The sequence below is a fragment of the Dipodomys spectabilis genome, unplaced genomic scaffold (genome assembly GCF_019054845.1).
Source record: "Dipodomys spectabilis isolate Male_0828 unplaced genomic scaffold, ASM1905484v1 ptg000034l, whole genome shotgun sequence".
NCBI lineage: Eukaryota > Metazoa > Chordata > Mammalia > Rodentia > Heteromyidae > Dipodomys > Dipodomys spectabilis.
This window is the reverse complement of record NW_024870711.1, coordinates 448,234-474,113: the sequence shown is the minus strand read 5'-3', so window position 1 is coordinate 474,113 and position 25,880 is coordinate 448,234. Positions and strand designations below refer to the sequence as shown.

Here is a 25,880-nt window from a genome sequence, read left to right as displayed (position 1 = left end):
GTAATATGTCCTAGATGGGATTTAAACTCAGTCAATGTGACTTCAGACTGCATGCTTTTAATAATTGGCAGTTTTCTGCTTTTCATTCTGTTGCTCCGTAGACTTATGGGATGTTATATGTTGTAAGTATTGTTCCTTATACGTATGTTCTCATGGCAATATGAGAGAAGTCATGCTATATAGACTATACTTAACTAACATTTATTATCTTTTTAAATTACCCTTAAGTAGTTGTGCATAGGGCTTTCAGTTCCATGCATCTTGATCAATGTTACCCCTCATCATTCTCTCCAATATCTCCCAACTCCATCCATGCCCCCAGTGTACCTACCTTCATTTTCAATCTTTCAGATACTGTTACTGTATATGTATGTGTAATTTCCTTCCTCTGTAACATGATGGTATATATGTAATATGATTTCTGTTGTACATGTTAGGACTCCCATTACAGAAATCTTGAATATGTTTCTCAATGTCACAAAGCTAATAAGTCATAGACTGGAATTCAAATTCAGGCAACTTGGCTTTGGAATTCATGCTTTTAATGATGTATAATCTTCTACCTTTCATTTATCAGGATCCTATGTACATGTTAAGGCTCATTTGAATTATTACTGCTGCAAAGAAAGCTTTCTTGTTTCTGGGTGTCATAATTAATTATGGTCTGGCTAGAGTTCACTATTGATGAATCTATTTTAGTTCTTAAAATTCAATTTGTTATTTACTACATGAACTCTTCATTGTTATCTATGTTACCCATTGACAATGTGTTCCTATGAATCTTTGTGTCTCCAGCCATGTTCACAGGTCTTAATACAAAGTGTTATGAAATCAAACAATGGTTGGTTGGTTGGCGGAATGAATACATGTCTAAATATATGTATATATGTCTAAATTAAACTTTGGTGTCTGACATGTAGTGATATGCCAAGGTAATTCTTTAGATTAGATTAGTTATCTAAATCTTATTTGCAGCCTTCTCTTTAGGAAGTGATCAATGCACACACACACACACACATACCCCACATACACACACACACACCACATATACACACACACACACATACACACACACACACCACATATACACACACATACACACACCACATACACACACACACACCACATATACACACACACACACCACATATATACACACACATATACACACACACACCACATATACACACACACACACACACACACCACATATAGACACACACACACACCATATATACACATACACACACACACACCACGTATAGACAAACACACACACCACATATACACATACACACACACACACCACATATACACACACACACCACATACACACACACACACACACACACACCACATATACACATACACACACACCACATATACACACACACACCACATATACACACACATACCACATACACACACACACACAGCACATATACACATACACACACACACACACCACATATACACACACACCACATATACACACACACACACCACATATACACACACCCACACCCACATATACACACACACCACATATACACACATACACACACACACACACACACCCCACATACACACACACACACACACACACCACATATACACACACACACACCACATACACACACACACACCACATATACACACACACACACACACACCACATATACACACACTCATACACACACACCACATATACACATTTCTTTTTTTATTATTTTTTATTTTTTACTGGGGCTTGATTGAGCTCAGGGCCTGGGCACTGTCCCTGACACTCTTTTTGCTCAAGGCTAGTGCTCTACCACTTGAGCCACAGTGCTACTTCCAGCTTTTTGTAAGTCAAATTTATCGGAGATGAGAGTCTCATGGATGTTCCTGCTCAGGCTGGCTTCAAACCATCATCTGCAGATCTCAGCCTCCTGAGTAGCTGGTATGACAGGCGTGAGCCACCAGTGCCTGGCTTCAAGCAGTATATTATTGAGAAATAGTTACTTTGCCATGCTAGAGTCTAATACGATTTTGTGATGCATATGTAGTGGTGAGCCCAATGGAACAGGTACATGTACTTTCTGCATGGAGTTTATAAGTGAGCTGTCAAAATGGTGGGTTGGTGTGAGTCGCCAGCCAGGAATCTTGTCTGGGAGCGTCACCTTATGCCACATGAAATCTTGTCTGCTTGCTTTCTGGGCAAGGAGAAAGACGAGGAAAGGGAGAATGCAGAGTTCAGGTGTAAGAGAGCAACAACAAAAGGGCCTGTACATCAATATCTTCATGTAGGCTTGTGGGATTCATCTTTTATAACCCTTTGGGGTGAGTCTTAGCTGCTTTGGCATCTGATTAGGCCACTGCCCACTTCACTGCAGAGGGAGGGGGTGGTGCCTTCCCTCTATGCTGGTCTACTCCAGGGTGGTCAAGGGGCTTTGCTTTAATCAGAGCTTTGATCTCTGCTGCCCACAGTCTATATGAAGAGGAAGGGCTTTGATTTTGCCTGCCCACTGTCGGTCTTCCAGGATCTGTAGGAAAAGGAGGGATGTTATTCCTTTCTATCTAGTCTTTCTCCTTTTGTCTCCCTGATAGCTGCCTTTTATTGGGTACCATTTCCCTTCTGTTTTCCCCCCATCAAAATGAAATAAAACAATCCATTTATACCTAGTTCTCCCCTCCCCCGCCATCTTCCAGCAAACACTCGAGTGCTTAGTTCAGATACTAGATATTCTGGTGGAGATTGAAGATACAGAGATCAGAAAGCTAAGTTTCTTTTGGGGAACCTCCATACTGCTTTCCAAAGTAGTTGAAGAGGTTTACACTCCCACCAACAATGCAGTAAGGTTCCCTTCTGTCCACATCCCCTCCAGCATCTGTTGTTATTAGAGTTCTTGATTATAGCCATTCTAACTGGGGTGAGGTGGAATCTCAATGTTGTTTTGATTTGCATTTCTTTTATGGCTAAAGAAGTTGAGCATTTCTTCATGTGTCTATTGGCCGTTCTTATTCCTCTTCAGAGAAGTCTTTCTTTAAGTCTTTCGCCCACTTATTTATTGGGCAGTTGTTTCTTTGAGGATCTGTTGTTGGGGAACTTAATTTTTTGAGTTCTAAGTATATTTTAGATATGAGACCCTTGTCTTTTGTATGGCTAGTGAAGATCTTCTCTCAATCCATGGGCTCTCTATTGTTCTTGCTTGCTGTGTCCTTTGGAGCTCCCCTATGACCCAGCAATCCCACTTTTAGGCATTTACCCAAATGTTTACAAACAAGACCACACTAAAGCCACCAGCACAACTATGTTTATCGCAACATTACTCACCAGAGCTAAGATATGGAACCAACCCAGATGCCCCTCAGTAGGTGAATGGATCAAGAAAATGTGGTATATATATACACAATGGAATTCTGTGCCTCCATCAGAAAGGATGACACCACTCCGTTTGTTAGGAAATAGAAAGACTTGGAAAAAATTATGTTAAGTGTAGTAAGCCAGACTCAAAGAAACATAGGTCCCATGGTTTTCCTTATCTGCAATAACTAGTATTTGTCTAGGACAAGCAGAAGAGGTCAAAAGCTATGTACCTATGACCATATAACCTGATGCTAAGCAAAATGAACCCCAAGATAGGGACACAAAAGGTTTTATCTTTGTTTCTATTCTTTTTAATGTACTTATAATGTACTACATGATTTTTTTTATTTCTTTGTATGTTCTTCCCCCATGGTATAACTCCTGTTTTCACTGTATTTGATTCCGGTGCCCTGCATCTTGTATATTCATTTTTCTAATCTGGGAAGGGGAAGGGAAATAACAAAATGCTGAAATAAGGATACAGGATGACCTGTATCTAACAATGAGATATACAAGACATTATGTTGAAAACAAACTTTACAACTTTGTGAGGGGGCAGTGGGGAGGGAGGAGTTGGGGAGGTGAGGAGAAAAGGGATGGTAGGGGAAAAATAAAGGAGGGTGTAACAATGTTCGATAGGAAATGGTCTCATTACCTTGCTCATGTAGCTGTAACCCTTCTGTACTTTTTCTTTGTGATAAAAAATATATGTTAAGAAAAAAGCTAAGTTTCTGCCCTAGGAAAGAAAACACAGAAGGAATAGGCCTAACTGAGTTGCCTCAAGTCCAATTACAAAACAATAAGGCAAGCATTGGAATAGATTCTGGTTCTGTGTCTATATAAATGACCCTTTACTGATCATTTGTTGTATGTGCTTTTATTTAATTGGTACTTAAAACTCATATGCAGTAATACTGACTTTTCTGCCAGCACATTTATATGACTACCACCTTAACCAGGAAACACATCAGTTCATCACCCTGAGAATTCTACTTTACAATCTATCCTATGGTCATTTTTCTCTCAGTGCCAACTCTGCCAACTACTGATCACCAGAGACATGGAACCACACAATTTGCAGCCCATTTTATCTGCTTTCTTGACTCACCACAACATCTTTGACATTTATCTCTGCTGTTGCATGAATGTGTCATTTGTTGACTTTTATTGCTGAGCTATATTTATTCATTATGTAGATATTCCCCTGTGTTTATGCATCCACCTGCTGCAAGCCATCTGGATCTTTTCCAGCTGTGATTGTGAGTGGAGCTGTTCTAAACATTGAAGAACAGGTTTTATATAAATAAAACTTTTTTTGCATAGAGATGTCCAATGATTCTAGTACTACTGTTTGTTGAAAAGACTATTTTTATTCTATTGGGTTGTTTTTCAGTTTTGCAAAAATCAAAATCAAAATCAATTGGATGTACGCACACTCACACACAGATATGAATTTCTAGAGTCTATTTTGTGTTGTGTTCTATGTGTTGACGATTTTGTGTTTTACAGTCAAATGAGGTTATTTCCACAGATTTATTCTTCATTCTCAGACTTGTCATAGGCATTTGGATTCATCTTATTATACACCCTCTTCGAATCAACTATCTCTTCTGAAAAATACTACTAAGATTTTAACTGAAATTGTGTTGGTTCTGTAGACCAATTTGGAAAATGTATACATTTTTAGTGTGTTAAAACCTCCTACTCATGAATTCTGTATGTTTCTCCATTTACTGATTTTTTTTCTCGATCATTTAGTAGTTTTCATTAAGCAAATTTGTATATACTTTCTTAGATCTGGCCTTATTTCCTTCTTTTTTAGGCATCTAAAAATACCCGCTTTGAATTTCTCTTTGATAGTATAAAGATGTGTGTTTATCTTCTATGCTGTAGTTGGCTCAGTCTTCTCTTTTGTTCTTGTTTGGTTGTGTTACTCAGAATTTTCTACACATAAAACACTTCTGTGAGTTGGAGTAGTTCTCTTTCTTATGTGCATGCCTGGTTTTTCTTTCTTTTGCCATATTTCCACTGCTAGGATGTCTAGAAGAGGTCGAACAGAGTGGAAAGAATGGGCATCCTTACCTCTGATGTTAGAGGGAAATTTTTTCTTTGTCACCATTATATTGATTGTTAGTTGTATATCTATCAAAGTAATTTACCAAGATACCTGGAAATTATCAGCATATTATTTGTTCTTGAAATGTTTGTTAGAATTTGACAGTATAACCAGGTGGAGTTCACAATTTTTCCTCCCTACTATCTTAACTATACGTATAATTCCTAGGAATTACTTAAGTAGCCAACTAGCTTACATTGGCTGCGTTTGGTGGTTTGTAAAATAGGAGCATGGTGTTTATGAGGAATATATCCTTTTTGCCTCAGTGGGTAGCTAATGTGTACAGAATTGGCAATAGTATTTTCTCATCTTTTAATATCTATGGCATCTGTAATGATAGCACGCTCTCTCTCTCTTTCTCTCCCCTATCCCATAGTAGCAATTTGTATCATTTTCAGATTTGTTTGCCTCGGTTAGATAATTATCAATTTTATTGATTCTTTTTAAGACCTGGCTTTTGGCTTCAGTGGTTTTTTTTCAGGTGTTTTTCTGTTTGCAATTTGATTGATGTCTGCCTTTTGTTAGTTCCTTCTTTTGCCTGCTTTGAGTTTATTTTGTTGATCTTTTTTCCCCCCAGATCTTTAAGGTCAAAGTTACTCATTTGCTTTTGTAGGCAATTGGCTTAGCTGAGATCAGGCCACAAATCTGAGCAATCTTTGCAGACATGTGGCAATACTATTAGCTTTGTTTGAATTGCCTTGCTGTGATCTTTTATGTGCTTGGTGTGTTCACACCATCCACCAGCAGGGGACTGGGCAGAGTCTTCCCTGTATTTCAGTTTTGAAATCATGATATTTAGGATTACTTTCATATATCTCCAACCCAGAGACAACTACCTCCACCCTCCTTAGTAAACATCTGTATGTTTTGTTTTTTTGAGCTTCTCCCTACCTTTGATTATTCCTTATACTTTCTGGCTTTGTTTGCATGTTTGGTGGTAATGGGGCTTGAACTCGGAGCTTTGTGTTGGTCAAGTATTCTACAACTTGAGCCACATCCTTAGCCCAATTTGGCTTTATTTTTCAGTTAGGACCTTGGACTTTTTACCAAGGGCTGATCTTGGACCATGATCCTCTTACTTTTCTGTGTAGCTTGGATTATAGGCATGTACCATCTCATATGGTCTTAATTGCTGGTTTTCCATTTGACCTTCAGTGGGAAAACTACAGGTTTAGTTACTTCCCTCTGTCATACATTTCTCATAACGTTGGTTGTTTCCAGTGATAAGAAAGAGATGTGATAGAAAGATAAAGGGAACATCCCTGATTTCTGATGTCAGTAATTTGAGACATCTGAAAGCCTTTGCCACCATGACCAGCATGGGGAAACGGATCAAGTGCTGAGATGTGAGAAACAAGTAAAGGAAAAGTGAAGGAGGAAAGACAGAGATCTTCCCTGGTGTCTCAGCATTTCAGGGGCTTTCTTTGATGAACTCAGCCCATAGCCTAGGAATTCTCCCAGAGTTCTCCCTGCTTGTGCCTAAGCTCCATTCAGGCTGTGTGCTGTCATCCAGGCTGGGATCTTACAGAGGAAGGGAGGCAGCAGCGGGTCTCAACCGCAGTGGGGTGGGGTTTCACAAACTGCTTTCTGTCTCCATTCTGCTCTTGTTTACTTTCCACACTTCTCAGCGAGCTACTTTATACATCCTATCTGGGTTTTTATTCTATCTGAGGAGAAAGAACACCATGGACTTCCTTGCTATGCTCTGACCCCGAGCTTCTGATGTTCTTCCAAGCACGGGACCAGAGTCCTGCACCTACTGCACTACTCAGCAATCCCAGGGCCAAACTCAGCGAAGCAACTCTGCAGAGACCAGTGCAATTAACTGCCATCAGGGTAGGATGTTACATGCCATACCCATCCTGTATGGCAGACACAATTTAAACATAAGTAGGGTATGTCCTAATGCCAAATTGCATGAGTTTCTACGTTACCTTAGGGAAGGCAGAGTTCAACCTATATCCATGGGGAAACGTGTAAATTGTAGTGTTTGGCCTACTTGAATGTATAAATTGTCCTAATTGTCCTACCTGAGTAGGATTCAGAATTCCAAAATAGTTTTCAGTAAATGAAGTCTCCTTGGTAAAGGAAGAAAGCAAATTGATTTTTACTGCAACAGCTGAGTCCTACAAAAAGCAAAGGAAATGGCTTTTAATATGCCAGTTTTTGTTTAAGGTTCTGCTTGGGGTTGTTTAAAAAGTAAAGATACAGGTTGAGAACCTTCAATCTTCATGATTGAAGTGAACAAATGAGCCCCAGGTTGTTGAACATAGGCATGCCTCTGGCCCAGGAGGTAAACTCGTGGGTTCTTTGAGGAGACTCCTAACACTATAATTCTCTTCTCCAGCTAGTTACCTCAAAGTTTCTGTTCTAACAAATATTCTTACATGTGTGCAATATGTTACGAAAGGTCTTGTTTTATTTGATATTGACCCTCTAATTGGAAAATACAACTTGATGTGTATTATTCAGAATGCTTTTCCTTTCTTCCTTGTAACCTCCCATCCACCACAACCTAAATCTATCAGGAAGTAAAAAATAACAACAACAAAGCCCACTGCCAAAGTAGATACCTGCATGGCTGCCTTTGTAAGCCACGAAGCTTTCCCCCGAAGGAGCTTGGATATCCACCAGACCTCGTCTGATTCCATGATTAAAGCTCCTAGTGCCAAACAGGCAAACAATCCTGAGCACCTGGGAATGAATGGCCCAGTTGAGCTTTCAAATTGTGCTCCATGTGTGCTCACACGGAGGGGTATTAAACTATCCGGATTCAGACTTGTAGCTTCTACGAAATCAGTGCTAAATCACTTGCTATGAAGCCCTATCTGGTTTATAGATTATAATTTTTTAGTAGCTGTTTAGGATTCAAAAACCAGTGTTGAGGATGCCAAAAAGGCTAAACACTCTATTGTCATTCATTCGTCCTTTGCTTTTATTAGATCCCTATGTGACGATCTCTCAGATTATAGGGATTTCTTTTTAATTTTCTGCATTTCCAGGTTGGTTTTTTAATGAATACTCATTACTTTTGTAAAAGTTAAAAAAAAAGCAAAATGACTTTTTACAAGAATAATGAAGAATTTGTATGTTCATAGAACTAAAAGAAATATTTAAGCCCCGAACCAGGTTGTGAAACATACACAGACTCCCGAAGACAAAGCTATAATTTACTCTCTTAACTTCTAAGTGAAAGAATCTGCTAAGCTTTGCCCATGTTCAACTCTTCCTTCTTCTCTTTCCCCAAAACTATCCCACTGGTGACTTCATTTCCACTGTCCACAGATTCCTGACTGTTGGTCATCTATCATTCTTTCTTTTTCTCTTTTGCCACTCTTCTCTGCTGTTGCCATAAACAAATGCACGGAATGGAAAATCCCACAGGAAACCAAGAAGAGTTGCTTTTTATTCCTCCCCTACTAGTTTCCAATCGGAAGCCTCAATTGCAACTTAGATAATAGTATCATTTTGTACTGTGGTGCTCTGTGAGTTGTCCCAGTAAATTCCTGTTTCTGCCTGAGTTTCATTCCACTCAGGGAGGTCTTAGCAACATAAAGAAGAGCAGCAGGATGGAGCACAGGTCTCTGATTGGAGCCACAGGATGGAACACAAGTCTCTGATTGGACCATTCCCTTTACCTCTGTTAATGTCTTTGCATTTTTGAGCAGCCAACGGAGCCAGCCCTGTGTTTGTCTGGGCAGCACTGATTGTGTTGAAACCACAGTAGTAGACTCTTGGGATTCCCATCATCTCTGAAGTTCTTTTTATGGTTAAATTTCAGAGTGCAACCCCATGAGAATTTCCCCAGGAGGCTCTATGGCACAAAATATGCATGGCTTATTATGGGACAAGCAGAGTTGTCCTTGGTCCTGGTTATTGAATGGGAGTCTAGATCTTGTCTTGACAAAGTAAACTCAACGTTTTACTGTCTGCAAGAATCTGGGTAACAGTTACTTACATGATCCTAAGCATGTTGCATTGTAATCAGCTTAACACCCCAATAAATCTACTAAATAACAATTGTTATTCTCATTCCATAGATGAGAAGATTAGAACAAGAAGCGGTAAGAACCTTTGCTTGTTAACATACTGTATAAATTGACAAAGTTCAGTTTAAAAGTCAAGGCCCTCTACTTTGAAGAGAGCATTTAGGTAATTGAACTGAACCCTCCACGTACACTCTCTTCATTGTGCAAACAATTTTACAACACATGATTTATATCTTCTAATCAAACCCCGCTATGTAAACTTTCCAAAGCAAATTGAGAGTCTGAATAGCTTAGAATTCAATTTTGAACATTTCCAATGTGCGCATCTTCAGCGTTACAGGTTTGAAGTTCAAGTGTTATCATGAGGGGGAAAAAATCCAGAATGACACCCAGTTAAAAATAAATCCTAGCACAGCTAAAGAATTTACAATGTCTTTTAGAAGTGTTAGCAATGGAGTTCTGTCTGAAGCAGCCTTATCAGAAAGGTCTGTGCCTGTCTCTCCGTGGGGTGATTATTCCATGTTCTTCTCATAGCAAAGGTCAGCCCGGAGCCCAACACCTAGCACACTTACATAACAGCACCAAGCATTAAGGACTCCCTCAACATTTGGAATTATATCTTGTTGCTTTTAAAATTTATTTTTATGGATGAATTATTCATGTCTGAGTAGGTGTGTAGGAACAGTCTTACCACTCAGCACTTTCTGCAGAGTAAAAGGTCAATTCAAAAGTAACTTTGTTGGTGTGCCTGTGTGAGGGATGGGCAGTCATTGTCAAGGTGAGATCTGAGGCTTAGCGGGAAAGCTTGAAGGAGGAGAGGTTCCCTGTAGCATAAGCTCCAGATGTTCTGGGGGTGAGGAAAAAAGAAAGGAGAAGAATTTGTTTTAAAAAAACAAACAAAAATAAGCAAATGAAAATCATCAGACCTTAGAAATGAACAGTCAATAAATCCAAAGTTATTGTTTAGATTTTTCTATGTTGTTAAGATTTTTGGAAAACAAAATGGAAGAGTCTATATATCCAAACCATGAATATCAAGCTGGCAAAGATGGGGGTTTTTTTTCCCCTAGCTTGGAAGGGAAATGATTAGATTGCTTTCCTTCTACCATTATGTAAAAACAAAAATTGTATTGAAGTGAAATGAGTGAATTCTTTTCAGTGCCTTAGGACAAAGTGCCTCAGGACTGAGCTTCAAGTCTGAGAGGAAAATGCAGTCAAGGTTGGTTTCCCAGCCGTGTCTCCTTGGCTTAGATAGAGCTATATTCTCCATGTTTTCATTTGGTCTTCTCTCTGTTCATCTCTCCAGCCAAATTCCTTCCTTTGTACACATAAAGTGTGTGCCAGCTCCAAGGCATGACACTCAGGGCTTAGGTACTATCCCTTAGCTTTGATGCTCAAGGCTGATGCTTTACCATTTGAACCACAGCTCTACTTTGAGAGTTTTTGTTTTTGTTTTTGTTTTGGTGTTTCATTGGAGATAAGAGTCTCAGGGTGGCTCCAAACTAAAATCCTCAGATCTCAACCACTGGCACCTGGTGAAATTCCCTCTTCTTTACAAGGACAGTAATCTGATTGTATTGGGGTCACCCTAGTGATTTCTTTTAACTTAATTATGTCACTAAAGATGTTATCCTCAAATACAGTCATGTCATGAAGCTCTGTGGGTTAAAATTTCAACATACCAGTTTTGGGGGAACACAACACAGTGCAAACCAGCATGATACTAAATACATTTGACTGAATTTCCATTGTGTGTATGTGTGTGTGTGTGTGTGTGTGTGTGTGTGTGTGCGCACACACACACACATTACCATTTGTGTGACTATTGACCTTTGCTTGTAATAGTTGTCTTAATAATTTAATCTTGAAAATATTTATTTTTACAGAGTATACAGGAAGTTGAAGGAAATTGCCCTGTAGTTATAATTAGATTTCCAATATTAGTTTTATGGAATACAGTAAGGTTGTTGACCTCTTTGGCTCAGAATTTATTTTCTATAAAAGCAAGTGGCTGAGCAATATGTTCTTAAATCTTTTACTTCAATTCGGAAATCCAAAGCATTATCATAATAAAAGACTACAGAAACACAAACAGTATAAGTAGAAAGAGGTAATTTTGTTGGTCCTCATAAATAAAAGATGTACTTACAAATGGTTACTTTACCCAGGAAAAAAATTCTTTAGATTGTTGTTAATGGATTTACTGACTTTAGAGGAGAAAAAAAGAAGCATTTCAGGATTGACTTTAATGCTGTAATAATAACCTATTATTTTCTGATGCAGAGTGGGAAGAACAGATCAACAGCAAAGAAATCTAGACGTTTGTTTTAAGTATTTCAGGAGTGTGTTTATGTTGGCTTACTTTGCTGCAGTGGCAGTGAATTGCAAGATACATTTCATTTGTGAGTTTCAATTTAATTATACCAATTCAATTGCGTTTTCTTCGTCTGTCATAACACGCTGAAACACTTCCATGAAATGAAAAGAATATATTTTAAAAGGCATAAAAAGTAAACCCTTGTTGATTCTGTATTTAATTAATCCCTAGAACACATCAACACATTTTATGTCAGAAAATGAAAATCTGAAAATGAGTTCTATGGGTTCCAAAGTTATGACTAACACATTTGACTAAAATAGAAGAATTATGAATGGAACAAAAATGCCAAAGCTTTGTCTTACAGAGACTTACAGTTCCCTTGATTTACTTATAATTGATTGCTTATATCTTCCTGTTCTCAGGAGAGATGAATTTATATCTTCTGATTAGGATGTAGGATATCTTTTGGCCTAATGATGTTTTGTCACCCATGCAAAGTTAAACACTTTGTGTTTTTCCTGTGTATTTCCTGGAGGGAACATTATTAACTTACAAATACATTAGGATTCTTCCCATGTAGAAATGGAGTCTACTTTATGTGAGAGAATAGAAAGCCATGGAAAGCCACACTAATGGCCAAATCTTGACATATAGACTGTGGGAAACAAACAACCACCAACCATCCAGCAGCCATGTTTGTTTCTACTCCATTACTACTTTGTTTTTTTTGTTTTTTGTTTTTGTTTTTTTTGGTCGGTCGTGGGGCTTGAACTCTGGGCCTGAGCGCTGTCCCTCAGCTCTTCAGCTCAAGGCGAGCACTCTACCACTTGAGCTACAGCGCCACTTCCGGTTTTGTGGTGGTTTATTGGAGATAGGAGTCTCATGGTCTCTCCTGCCCGGGCTGGCTTTGAACCGTGATCCTCAGATCTCAGCCTCCTGAGTAGCTAGGATTACAGGCATGAGCCACCAGCGCCCGGCTTCCATTACTACCTTGTATATTTTGACTAACTGCTTTGGTTTGGTGTATTTACCTCTAAAAATTCGAAATTCTTGATTCTATTCCTTTTGTCTTATAGGTGAACCAAGTGTTCTCATTTAAAACTTGCTATTTTTTATGAAGTACTTCTTTGTCAAAACAATTGTTTCAGTGTTAAGCAGAGGCCCTCACTCCAGTCCCACTGTGGAGCTAGAGGAACTAGAAGAGGGACAAACAGGATAGCATCTGTAAGCCCAGCTCCAGTGTTCTTCCTGACACATCTATAAGGCTGCACCTAGTTTTGCCTGTGAACTACCAAAAATGACTACTTCCTCCACATTCCTTCTCAGTATTCTTTTAAAGAATAACCAATTTGTCAATTGAAAATAAAAGCAGGATCCTTAAAACCATCTGAGAGAATAATAATACAGGTGAACATTTTGAGCACTGTAAATATCGTAAGGTATCTTTATCTTTTGGATAAACAGATATTAAAACCTAGGGATCAACACATGTCCCTCTTTGAGCACAGGAGATCTGGAGTTGTTCTGATGGCTTGAGAGCCCTAATTTCCAATTATGTCTAATGGCACAAGCCACAGGCTCCTTCTTCCGCTGGAAGTAATGATAAATGGGTTTTCCTCAAGACTGAGCAGCAGAAGAACCCCATGTACAGCACTGTGCAGGCCACAGTGCTAAAAGTACCGCAGATTAGCATTTTATGGCAGGGTCTTAAATCCTTTTTAATAACAAGGAAGCTATCATTACATGAATTTGCTTCTTGCTATGGAAGTGACTCTCAGTTTTGGTGATAGAAGATATGGATTGAATTTGTGTGTGTACATGCAGATGCCAGGGCTTGAACTTAGGAATTCACACTCTTATTCTATTTTTGCTCATGGAGTGGTACTCTACCACTTGAGCCATTCTTCCAGCTTTGGTTTTTGATGGTTAATGGGAGATGGAATCTCAGGGACTTTTCTACCAAGGCTGGCCTTGAACTGAAATCCCCCATGTCCTCAGCCTCCTGAGTAGCTACGATTATAGGCTTGGGCTACCCATGCCCAGCAAGGGATTGCATTCTTTATTTGCCTCCATCCCCAATGTATCTTCATGCCAGTGCTCTGAATGTGTGGATTTTGCTACAAAAAGTCATACTCCCTCTATCTTGAAATTCCTCTGTTCTTGCTTCTGCTTTGTCTTTTATCTGCATTGGTCTAACTTATACTCTTTGAGCATGGAAACATATGCACAAAGCTTAAGGGAGGACTTGAAGACATTTTTCTTAAAGATTGAAATCTCTAGTTGTCGACTGAATAAACAGAAGGGAAGGAGACTCCATTCAATGACAGGTAGGAATACTTTTCCATTTGTAGTAAGCAGAGGCCAACCAAAGAATCGACTCTATCCATGAAGGTAGCACCACAGAGTGATAGGGGACCATTAAGAGTATTTGAGATGTTGGTTTTAGTCCACGGAGTTGATTTTTTCCTTTTGTAAATTTCTAAGTTAAAAAACAGCATCTTCAAGTAGTTGTACACAGTGATTGCAATTCAACACAACAATTTATGAGTACAATATGTCTCGCTCAGTGTCACCCCTTTCATTGCTCTCTCCTTTCCTCCGAACCAAATCCTACTGGCTGGTTCCCATTCTGACCATGGATACACATCACAGGCCATACATGATTGAGTGTGCCGAGGAATGTAGGCAGTTGTCATAAAAACATTCTTTTCCCATAACAATACGGAGAATGGTCAGTAACACAGGTTGAATACCTGCCTCTTATGTAACATAACTTGTGGAAGATAGGAGAAAGCCAGAGTCGGGTGTTTATGTCCCTGGAGAGTTTATGGTTTACCTGGTAGAAGGAAGCAAATCAGCAAATGTGTTATGATCACATTTACATTTTAAATACTGTGTGGTGTGATGAATTTTTCAGATATAGGGGCCTAGGCAATCCAGGTATGAGATTGAAGTTCAGTCTGTGATTCAGTGGAAGGAACAAAGAAGCAGAGATACTTTGACAGCTCCTCAGGGGAGAATGAATTGCAAGGGAAAGAAAGAAGGTATGACTGGAGCAGGAGATAGTAGCTCATGCCTGTAATCCTATCTACTCTGGAGGCTGAGAGTGAGAATTGGGCTTCAAAGCCATTCAGGGTAAAAAAGCCCATCAGACTCTTTTGTTGTTGTTGGTCGTGGGGCTTGAACTCTGGGCCTGGACGCTGTCCCTGCGCTGTTCAGCTCAAGGCAAGCACTCTACCACTTGAGCCACAGTGCCACTTCCAGTTTTATGGTGGTTTATTGGAGATAAGAGTCTCACAGACTTTCCTGCCCAGGTAGTTCAAATGGTAGAATGCCAGCCTGGAGCAAAACAAGTAAGGGGGAATATCTAGGCCCTGAGTTCAAACCCCCAGTAGAGGGGTAGGGTTGGGAAAGGTGGAAGAAGAAGGAACTACTTATTACAAGTATAGTTGAAGTATACCAGAAGAGTATTTTGAACTGAAATCGAAGAGAAAAGAGCTTCTGGGAGCAGAGTTAAACCCGGGAGTGGAATGTTGCCACACGTGAACTGAACGTGTGAAGTCAAGGGAAAAGACAAAGCAAAGATGGTGATGCAGTCTATGAAGAGGGCGCTTTGAGGGCCTGTGGCTATTGGGGGTGGCTCCAAGAGGAAAGTTTCCAGAATGGTCTGAAGGGGTCAAGAATAATTGGACATTCCCTGACACATATTATGTATATGCACGCACACACACACACACACACACACACACACACACACACACACACAGAGTCACGAGTATGTGAACTATCAGTCAGGCTTCTTGTCCTTGAAACTAAAAATGATGAGTTTGTTCTACTTGTCTAGAAACCTGGCAAGTTCACGGAGTAAAGACTCCATTGTTTTTAACCTTTGTTTCCCCTTTATGTGCCTTAAACGGGATACTGAGCAGAGCAAACAGCCTGTGATGACCACGTGGCCACTCACCGAATAGCATCATCATGTATCACATATTCCAAAGACATCAGGATTTATTACACATTTCCATGGAAGCACGAAATCATTAATTACATTGTGTATGTTAAGATCTCCAGAAAATCTAAATATTAAGTTTTATTTCAATCCCTGTCATAAAAGTTCCTTGATGTATTGTTCTTATTGTCTGTTTTTAATCCATTAGCTATCAAGTGCACACTTTATTTCTTTAACTTGGGCTTAGCTTTTATACTTGGAGTTTGTACACTGATTTGCCATTAGTCCTTGTGACTGATGAGCTCAGTGACTTCAAACCTAATACTCACCAAAGTAGCAGTACAGAGAGCCAGTAGTTCACACCTATAATCCTAGCGACTTAGGAGACTGACATCTGAGGGTTACAGTTCAAAGCCAGCCTGAGAAGGAAAGTCGGTAAGACTTATCTCCAATAAACTACTTCAGAAAAAGCCAGAAGTGGTGCTGTGGCTCAAGTGGTAGAGCACTAATCTTGAGCATAAAGAGACTCATGGACAGCACCCAGGCTCTCAGTTCAAGCCCCAGGACTGGCAAGGAAAAAAAGAGCAAGAAAGCAACAATGTGGATGGAGAGCTGATTGATTCTTTAGGGGGAATTTTCAGTTGCTTATGGCAGTTTGAACATAGACTGTACCACATCCATTTTTAAATGCTTCTATAATTTTACAGGAAAATGTGGTAGAAGAGCTGTGCTGGAAATTAGTAAACTATAGCAGCGTATTAGCCATCTCAGCAATGTAGGTCTTAGAGACTAAGAGTTTTCTATCAAGAAAGAATTAACAGTGCATAAAGATTTCCCCAGAAAAATGTCAGGTAGTTAGAACATGTGACTCCCAATTGCTAAGGTGATTTTGGTTTATTCTTCTCAAGACTCAAAAACTTGCTGTAAGATTTATTTATATTCCTGAGGCATTATTCTCTGCAGCAGGCAGAAGACAACTGAATTATAAGTGTTCTGTTTGACTTTGACAGGTGTCAAAAACTCATTTTAAATTTCTTTTCAGAAACCTTGATTCCATTTGGTTTTATTGATATCATATGTTATGTTTTATTTATAACATAGCCTCCCTCCTTGGCTATGTAGGGGTTATTTTCAGTGGCAGCTCAAAAATGTAAATTTCAACCATTTCTAAGAAGCTGCTAAAAGAAGTTTTTGGAGTATAATTATATCTAAATAAGGCTCAACCTATAGCTGATGTGAGAATGTACCGATGTGTAGGGTTTAAGTTTATTTAATTGATGAGCTAGTAGTCCTGAAATGGATTGTTATCATGTTGGGTAAGGACATCTACTAGATATAAGTCCTTTCTTTTCTCCTTTGTTTTGTGGGAATCCTGCTAGAGGTAAATGCAAGAGAATGAGAATCCATCTAGATAGATTTCCTTTCTCAGAAATCACAGTACAGAAATGGACAGACCAACCAGAGTTCCCTCTGGGGCTCACAAAGAAAAGTCACTAGACAGTAGCTCAGATCCAACATGTATCCAAGCCCCAGAGCTAGGTAAAAATCATATAGGAATTTGACTTGCTCATTTTTTGTTTACCCAGCAGTCCATAGACATTTCTTGTCAGCGAACATGGGCGAAGTGCTGTTCTCAGTGCTGGAGTTGCAAAGAGAGTCTTTCATGTCAGGAATTCACGAAAGCAATTAGTATTTGAATCATAGTTTGTTCATAACTTAAGGGTCAATCCCAGTGGTTATTCAGGATTCATTAGAAACATATTTTATTGCATCTGCATTATGATTAGGATCTCACATTCGTGTTTCCTGGAAGGACTTTAGACAAATTTTTATTGTTATTAAGTCATACCCAGAGGAAAAAAGATGGAGTTGTGATGTGTTTATATCTTGCAAAGAAAAACCAACTCTTTCTTTCTCTCTCTCTCTCTCTCTCTCTCTCTCTCTCTCTCTCTCTCTCTCTCTCTCTCTCTCTCACACACACACACACACACACACACACACACACACAAATGTCTGGTGAAATTAGGATTCCTCATGAAACCCAATAAATCTACCTAGTGAATGTTATAATGAGCATGTCTTATACTGAACCATTGATATTTGAAAAGATATTTACACAATGTAGAATAATTCTGTAACTTTAAGGCTCTTTTTGCAATATGAAGGATTTGTATTCTTAGTATCTTCAAGAAAAATATCTGGCCAACTCCAGTTGCATTTTTATCCAGCGGAAAAATGGCTACATAACTCTAAATTCTTAACACATTAAAGTCTGCTACCTGATAATTAGAGCTTCAACTCATGTAGTACTCAATTTTTAAAAATTTGGGCTAGCCTAGTGATAAAACATTTGTATAGTGAGTGTATGTGAGAGAGACCTTTGGTTCTAGTCTCATCATCATCTTAAAAAAATTGACTTTTCTAGAAAGTGAGGAAGCACTAAGATTCAATAATAGTAACAATGCAAAATAATGTTTTTGAAGATTTCATATTTACTAGGAATATAGTCATTGTCATATGTGCGTCTTCTCATTCAGTACACAAATTCCTACCATTCTTCCCATTGCAGGTTGGTCTTTAGAGTTCACAAGATCAAGTGTACATTCATTGGTACAGTTTGAATTGGAACTAAAACTTTTTTTCTGATTACACATCTTTACCCACGTTGCTGTATGATCTGAATATTAGAGGGCACTGTTCCCTGGGTATTCATGCTTTTCAGTGAGAGAAGGAATAGGGTTGTCAGAATATGATGTGAGGTATGTGTATCTCTCCTTCCTCCACAAAGACAGCAGACCTTGTCAGGAGATCCAATGGGAGCCTAAGCTTTCCATTTGGCTGAGAGAAACTCTGCTAAGAAAGTTGATCTAGTAGGGAGGTGGGGAGAATAAGAAGATAAGGGAGGGATTTGAGCTGAATGGGTTGTGATTCTACCCAGGGACAATTTGAAGGAATCACTGAGAACCACCTCTATGAAAGAGAAGTGTGTAGTTAAGAATGAGGTGTAAACCAAATGGACGTGAGTGCTCTGGGGTGAGAGAGGCAGGATGATTCCATCTTCCCTCTACCACTCCAGGACAACAGGTGCTCACTCTGTGGAGAAGGAAAACAATGGCTTCCAGGTTGCTAGAAGCCCTGGAGAGCGCCCTCACTCTGTGTGACCTGGGGTAGGGACATTTGGGAATGGAGTCCAGAGCCATCAAGTTCTGCTCTATGTAGGGAGCTCAGATGTGGGGTCACAGAAGACATGAGTGAGAAGGGACTGGGTTGAAGCCACAGAAGGAAGTTCACAGATTGCTGGATCTCTTCCAGGAGAGATGAGAGGCCTCATGGAAGTCAGTATGCCAATAGCCTGAGGTGGATACTTGGCTGGGAGGCAGGTTTATTTTCACTCAGGTTGTTAGTGTCTTCTCTGCTCTACTAACTTCCCAGCAAAATGTAATTTTAGAAAACTAATGGTGATGCTATTCCCCAGACTCTAAAGAATAGCTTTGTCATCATCCACCTTTAGCCAACCATTAATGGGACACTAATGTGTTTTGACAGGAGGGGACAGGATTGAATTCCTTGGCTTTCATTTAATCGCTGTACTTTTTCTCTCCCCCTATCCCCCATATTTTAGCTGTCTGTTTTTGTGTCACTAGCTGGCTTTGTAAGAGACAAGGTGGGAGAAGAGCCAGGGGCATGACAGGTCACCAGCCAGACCACTTTCCCCAGTTCCCTGTCAGCATTGTCTTCGACCATCCAAGTGTGTGCGCTCAGCTGTCCCCAATATCTGACAGCAGCGGATAACCAGTTGTTGGCAGAGAGAAGTTTTCGGGATAATTACTCTAATGATATTAGCTGATGTCTGTGGGGCATTTACGATGTGTCAGGCAATTTTCCAAAGCAGGTCACGTGTCCTGACTTACTGAATTCTCATCCTAGCCCTGTGAGCCGGATACTATTATTGTCTGCATTTTACTTGCGAGGAAGCTCAAGCACCAAGTTTCCTAATTAACCAGCAACTACAAGAACTTCAAATCCAGTCAATCTAATTTGGAGTCTGAGTTCTTTTATTCACTTTTTAAAGTTAGAATGTAATTTTATTCAAAGAGGACACCCAAGTCGCATACATTTTAATTTTTAAAAGCGCATGACTAGACATATTAAAATTTTGAGCTACCTTTTTTTCTTGGTGAGATTTTTTTTATTTGTATTGCATTGATTTATCCATGATTATTACAAAATTGAAACTCTCTGATCAAGAAGAAGACATGTTTACTTGAATACTCAATCCCTACTGCTTTTTTTTAACTTCAGAAGGTTGTACCAGGTGATTACACATTAACATATCCATCTGCCATCCTTTCGATTATTCTGTTTCTTCTCCCCAGGCCTATTTCGTATTTCCCAATTCTTTTATCACATATGCACGTGGAGTGTTTTGGATGTAGTTTTCCTCTGTTCTGCTTTTCACTCATGGTTTGCTGCTTTGCCTCGTTCACATTAGACTTCACAGGAGAACGCCATGTTTGGGGATGGGCTCCAACTGTGGTAACTTTTGATAGAAAACAAAAACAGTGGGCAGCTTAGTCAGAAAATACTGGTTTAAGAAAGACGCTAATACTAGGGTAGGGAAGCTAAATAGGTTGTAGGGTATTGTATTTTATTTGGTTGGTCATGGGGCTTGAACTCAGGGCCTGGGCACTGTTCCTGAGTTTTTTTTTGCTAAAGGATAGCACTCACTCTGCTACTTTGAGCCACAGCTCCACTTCTGGTTTTCTGGTGGTTCACTGGAGATAAGAGTCTCACAGACTTTCCTGCCTGGGCTGGTTTTGAACTGCATTCCTCAGAGCTCAGCCTCCTGAGTAGCTAGGATTATAGGTGTGAGCCACTAGTACATGGCTTTATTATGTATTAAGAGGAGAGCTGACAGCAAGAAGTGGTCAGATTGGTAAGAATGTGAAGTCTAGTTAGCAAGTCTCCATTTTCTTTTTTTGGCTTAGCTGATCATTCCAGAGAATAAGTATATAACATGTGAATCAATTGGGGATCTAAAATTCTCTACATAAATGACAGGCTCTAAGTTATGTGGCTGATATGTCCTGGAAGCCCAGAAGACTGCTGAGACAGAGGCCAGTGCTTGGGCAGCAGCATTGCGTAGGGCGGAGTCAGAAGGCAGCAGCAGAACCATGGAGGCAGAAGTGGACAGGGAGCGGGTATTGCTGATTTTGAGAAAGGTGATTCACGTGGAGTAACCTCAAAGGCAGGAGAGCGCCTGCCAGTGGGGAACAGGGACTGGTCAACATCCTTCTCTGATTCCTCTTTCCCACCTGAAAACTTGCTCTACAGTGAAGTCTCCAGTCTCGAAACCCCCAGCCCACAGGAAAAGATTGGAGCTCAATGCCATCAGTTATGTTGATGTCTGGAAGAAACTTCCTTCTTATCTGCTACATTTGTAAGAACATATTTGCTAATTTCAATCTTTGTAAATCAACTTGGGTCAATTTGGAAAGTCTGAGATCAGACGCCCTTATTTTGAAGATAAGAGCCTGGTTAGAACCGTCTGTGTTCATGTTGTTAAATTCTACAAATTGCTCCTGACCACTCACATCTAATATTTAGCACTTTTTTTGCCATAATTCTTACCATTTCATTTAGATTGGCATGCTTTAAAATAAACTATTTCTCTAAAAATGAAAATACTCAATGCAAATTAACTCCCAGCTCCTACCACAGAGAGATAATCACTTGGAACAGCTTGGCGAACATTTCTCCAGACATTTCCCTTATGTATATGAACTCTTAAATTGTACAATTTACATATATAAATTTCCGTGATAGGTTTTTCACTTTATGTTTTAGCCAGACTTCCCTCTAAATAAATTTGCATCTACACATTCTTTTATGATATCTGCCTCATGTTCTTTTTTACTATTTTTTATTGAATTGTTGTACAAAGAGGTTTAATTCCAGTGGTCATGTTATGAATACAATGCATCTTGGCCAATGTCACTTACTTCTTCCATTTTTTATTGAAAAAGAACAGTCTTGGCACTCTGTAGAGATGGTCTGACCCTGCTGATCATCTGTTTTCTGACTTTGCTGCTTAAACTCATGGCATTCTTGTTATTTGTTTGTGGGCTAGGGAGTCTCAGCTTCTTAAAGGGACATTGTATAAATGTGGAGGATAAAACCGATGGGAGTAGAGACTGAACCTCTGCTTCCAAACCTGCCAGTCCATTGCTCCATGACCATGACCTTAAAATTATTCTCCCTTTCTAAACCTCTCTCTGAAATGTTATGTATGCATGATACTTACGGTCTGCTAACTAAGTTATAAATGAGAGCTCCCAGCCTCTCATCACAGCTTATATAGACTAGGTCAGTTTTATTCCTCTGCAACTCATCCACAAGCAAAGCTGTACCAATGCAGAGGAGATGGCCCACAAACACACTTTGTACACTTTGACAGGGCCCAGCACAGCCCCTGAACATGTCTTCCTGTTACCCCCATCCACAGCCATCTCTGTGAATTCCTCATTGGCTTATTTTTAATTCAGGGAATCATAGACAGTTCTACTGTCAATGATATTACTTTGAATTTGTGTATTTATAATTACATTGTAAATTATTAATTAAAATGTGTGCATGTATGAGAGCAAGAGAAACTTTGCATCTATATTTATAGCTGTATTTGTTATTTTTAAGAAAGTAGAGTTGAAGTCTATAAAGAGGCAGGTACTATACTTTGCTCTGAAATGAAATTTTGCATAATGGTGTTATGTTTTTCCACTCACTTATTCAGGTACATGAAATGAAATGATATGTGTCCCCTCTTTCTTCTTTTTCTGTTTCTCTCTCTCCCTTTTTTATACATTGCTTCTTCTTTCTATCCATTCTTTCCTTTCTCTTTCTCCTTTCTTCTATCCTTCCTCTTTCCGTTCCCTTCTCTCTCATTGGTGACATATTACCATGTAACATAAAAAATGAACAAAAACATCAATCCTCTGGTAAAGAAAATTTTCTCAACCAATAAAGTTTAAGGATAAAGTAGCATTCAAAGAGAAGTAGGAGGGCTGGGAAGGTGGCTCAGTGGTAGAGCGCTTGCCTCGCATGCATGAAGCCCTGTGTTCGATTCCTCAGTACCACATAAGCAGAAAAGGCTGGAAGTGGCGCTGTGACTCTAGTGGTAAAGCACTCGCCTTGAGCTGAAGAGCACAGGGACAGCTACCAGGCCCAGAGTTCAGGCCCATGACCAAAAGAAAGAGAGAGAGAGAGAGAGAGAGAGAGAGAAAGTAGGAATTGCATTCTGTTAATATACTGAAGAAATACTGTGGCCCAGAGTGGGAAGTGATGAAGAATAACATCATTTCATTCAACTCATGCCTAGGATTCAGCTGCTTTGAAGACGGGATTTAAGAAAAAACTGAAGAAATCTAGTTATAGAAATTCTGGGGTTGAGTGAGATACTCTACTAAGTTTAGTTCTTTCCCCTTTAATTTTTATGATGTGTTCTGAACCAGGTTGGATTGATTTAAGCTGAGTAATATACTTCATCCTCTTCCTGATGAAAATACAATATCTCTAATTTTTCTTCATTTTTGGATGCTCAGAGACATCTTCATTGGCAGCATTTGTTACATGCTTCATTGAAACCAATCTATAGGGGAGTGCTATTTCAATATTACTCCTAGCAATTTTGGATTCTTAGTCTGTAGCTTTAGCTGATTTGTTTCTGTGTCTTCTGATGGTTAGGCCACCGTTAAACCAGGCTTGACGACTTTAGACTTATTTACTATAGTTCTTTGTTAACTCCAGCCCACTTCTCACTATTTCAGGTTAGGTATCTCTGATTCAGATATAACAAAATACATGATCTCATTAAAAATTTAAAAGAAATGAATAGCAACTATGTATAAGTTATCTCCAATGGGTATTCTTTTTCTTTTTGTGACCATGTTCTTACCTAAATTCTGGAATTATGTGGTTTCTAGGGAAGCATTCTCCTGACCATTGCTGTGTTCCAGCAAACAACCCACAACTATGGATGGAGTGTGAATTTTTATTCTAAGCCAGAAGACACATTGTTGTCCCAAGTCCTTCCAGGTACATGACTCCCAATCCCACGCTCCTTTGTATCTGACCGCATGATTCTTGTTTTTGCAGTCCCCAGTCTGTCCCAGATCGCTTGAGGATCCGGGTGAACAAAATCAGTTTACAAGACTATGAAGGATTCCACTACGACAAGGAGAAACTTCGGGAAGCTTGTAAGTTTCAAGTGCCTGTCAAATTTCATGTGATCAGCCTGCCTTCAGCATCTTGATCAACCTTGATTAGAGAGGTAGATTCATTTGGCCTTCTGCTTGAAAATGTGGTTCAAGAAGCAAAGAGAAAGGGAGGCACATGGGAACATCAGTATATGGGCTGAATGAAAAGAGAGCTGAGAAGGAAAGAAGAATACAGTCATTCTGCTGTGGACATGGAGGCTGGAGCTCTTGGCTTATGCACTGCTTTTATCTCAGCTTCATCTAAGATGGGCAAAGCAGAAAGCTGGTGGTGCAACACGTAGTAACAGTGATATCCAGGAGATCTTGTGCCAACAGAGGTCTCTTCCTGGAGCCTGCCTTGGCACATAGTTCTGTCACTCTTAGGTAGCTCTGGAAAAGCTGCCCACAAAAGGTACAGCCATCACTTCAATCTATTATTCTGGTGTATCATTCAAAGCAAAGCCCCATCTCATGATGGTCGGTTGACTGATAACGAAAGGCCACTGTTGCTGAAATCTCAAATTCTGCCTTTTCTATGTATCCCTTTGAACACACAGCTTAGAATTGTCAGTTTGCCTCATTGATCATTATTTATCGGATCTTGTTTACATTCTGGCCCCTATTTAATATCCATTTCTATATCATAGACCAGAAGAAATTAAAATCCTGGATGATCTAGGTATTAACACTATGCATTTCTTCTAACTTGTGGATGCCCATAGTCAGAGAATAATCATAGAACAAAGAAGGTAAGAAAGATGTTATTACAGCAGAACAGGGCTACCAGCAAGGAAGGAGTTGTACATAAATCAAATATTCACTCATTTAAACCTCATATGGGCCAAAGTGCACCTGGTAGAAGCAGAAGAGGCAATGAGTTAAAGTAGTCAGGAATGCAGTAGTGCCAGTGTTTGATTTCTGGATTCTGATTCCAGAGTCTCATCATGTAGGGAAATCTGGAAATACAAGGGAAGTCTACTTGTGTACAGAGAATTTGCTGTCTGGAGTTGGCAGTGAGTAAAGATCCTTCTCCCTGGTGGCCCCGTCATTGAATTTTTCTGGGAAGTTCTGTGCAAAAGCGTCAGTTTCTCAGTTCTCTCTCTGCTTCAATTTCTGCTACCCTTTGGGGTGTTTTCCTTTTGTTTCTTCTCCTCTTCTACTTCTGTCCTTCACCTCTATCTCATTCCTCTGGTTGGAAAGTGTGAGCTAAAGAAGAGGAGGAGCCCAAAACTCTGCCTTTCTTCCTTCTTTGAACAATATATTACATTTTCTAATGTGAATGGAGTGATTGTAGGTACCACATTAGCACACCACCTAATTTAGCCCACAGAGTGAGAACATGGATTTTGATGTAGCTGTGAAGTAAATTAAGACTTTCAGGAAATACTAATTATAGAAAAAGCAGCATGTATGTCATTTTTTGTTTCCAAACAATACGCCACAGATAACAGAGCACAAGTAATATATTCCAGCCTACCATCGACTCTGAAAAGGAGTCGGCGAGGAGAGGAGGAACGGACACATTGGCGAGTTTGGGGCTTATCTGTGGCTCTCCGTTATCTGTTCCATTTTTTCTGTGGCCCTGTCTCCACCATTCCCTGAGGTAATTCAACTTCTTACAGGAAGACGACATTTCCCAGCAACTGCTTTATTTATTTGATCTTAATAAAACTTCCATAGGAGGAAACTTCTTAAATTCAGAGAAGTGGCTTGATATAAATGGCCCAATATAAATTTGTTGAGGACAAATAAGCACTCCAAAGGGGGTAATAAGTAGTCAGTCTAAAGATATGAATTTGGAGGAAACAATATTGTCATTTGTACACGAAAGTTGCCGATTCAGACCTTCTTCTTTTAATATATGATGCCAACGCTTCTCTCCAGTGGTTGTTCAGCAAAATTTGA

At 39.5% G+C, this 25,880-nt stretch overlaps 1 protein-coding gene across 1 annotated transcript in view; it reads left to right on the top strand.

Moving 5' to 3' along the window:
• The window catches only part of Dgki (diacylglycerol kinase iota), a 423,036-nt gene that overhangs the window by 280,078 nt on the left and 117,078 nt on the right, over positions 1-25,880 (top strand). Inside the window, 1 exon segment of the mRNA XM_042677203.1 lies at positions 23,875-23,975. Coding sequence (XP_042533137.1) covers positions 23,875-23,975 — 101 coding nt within the window.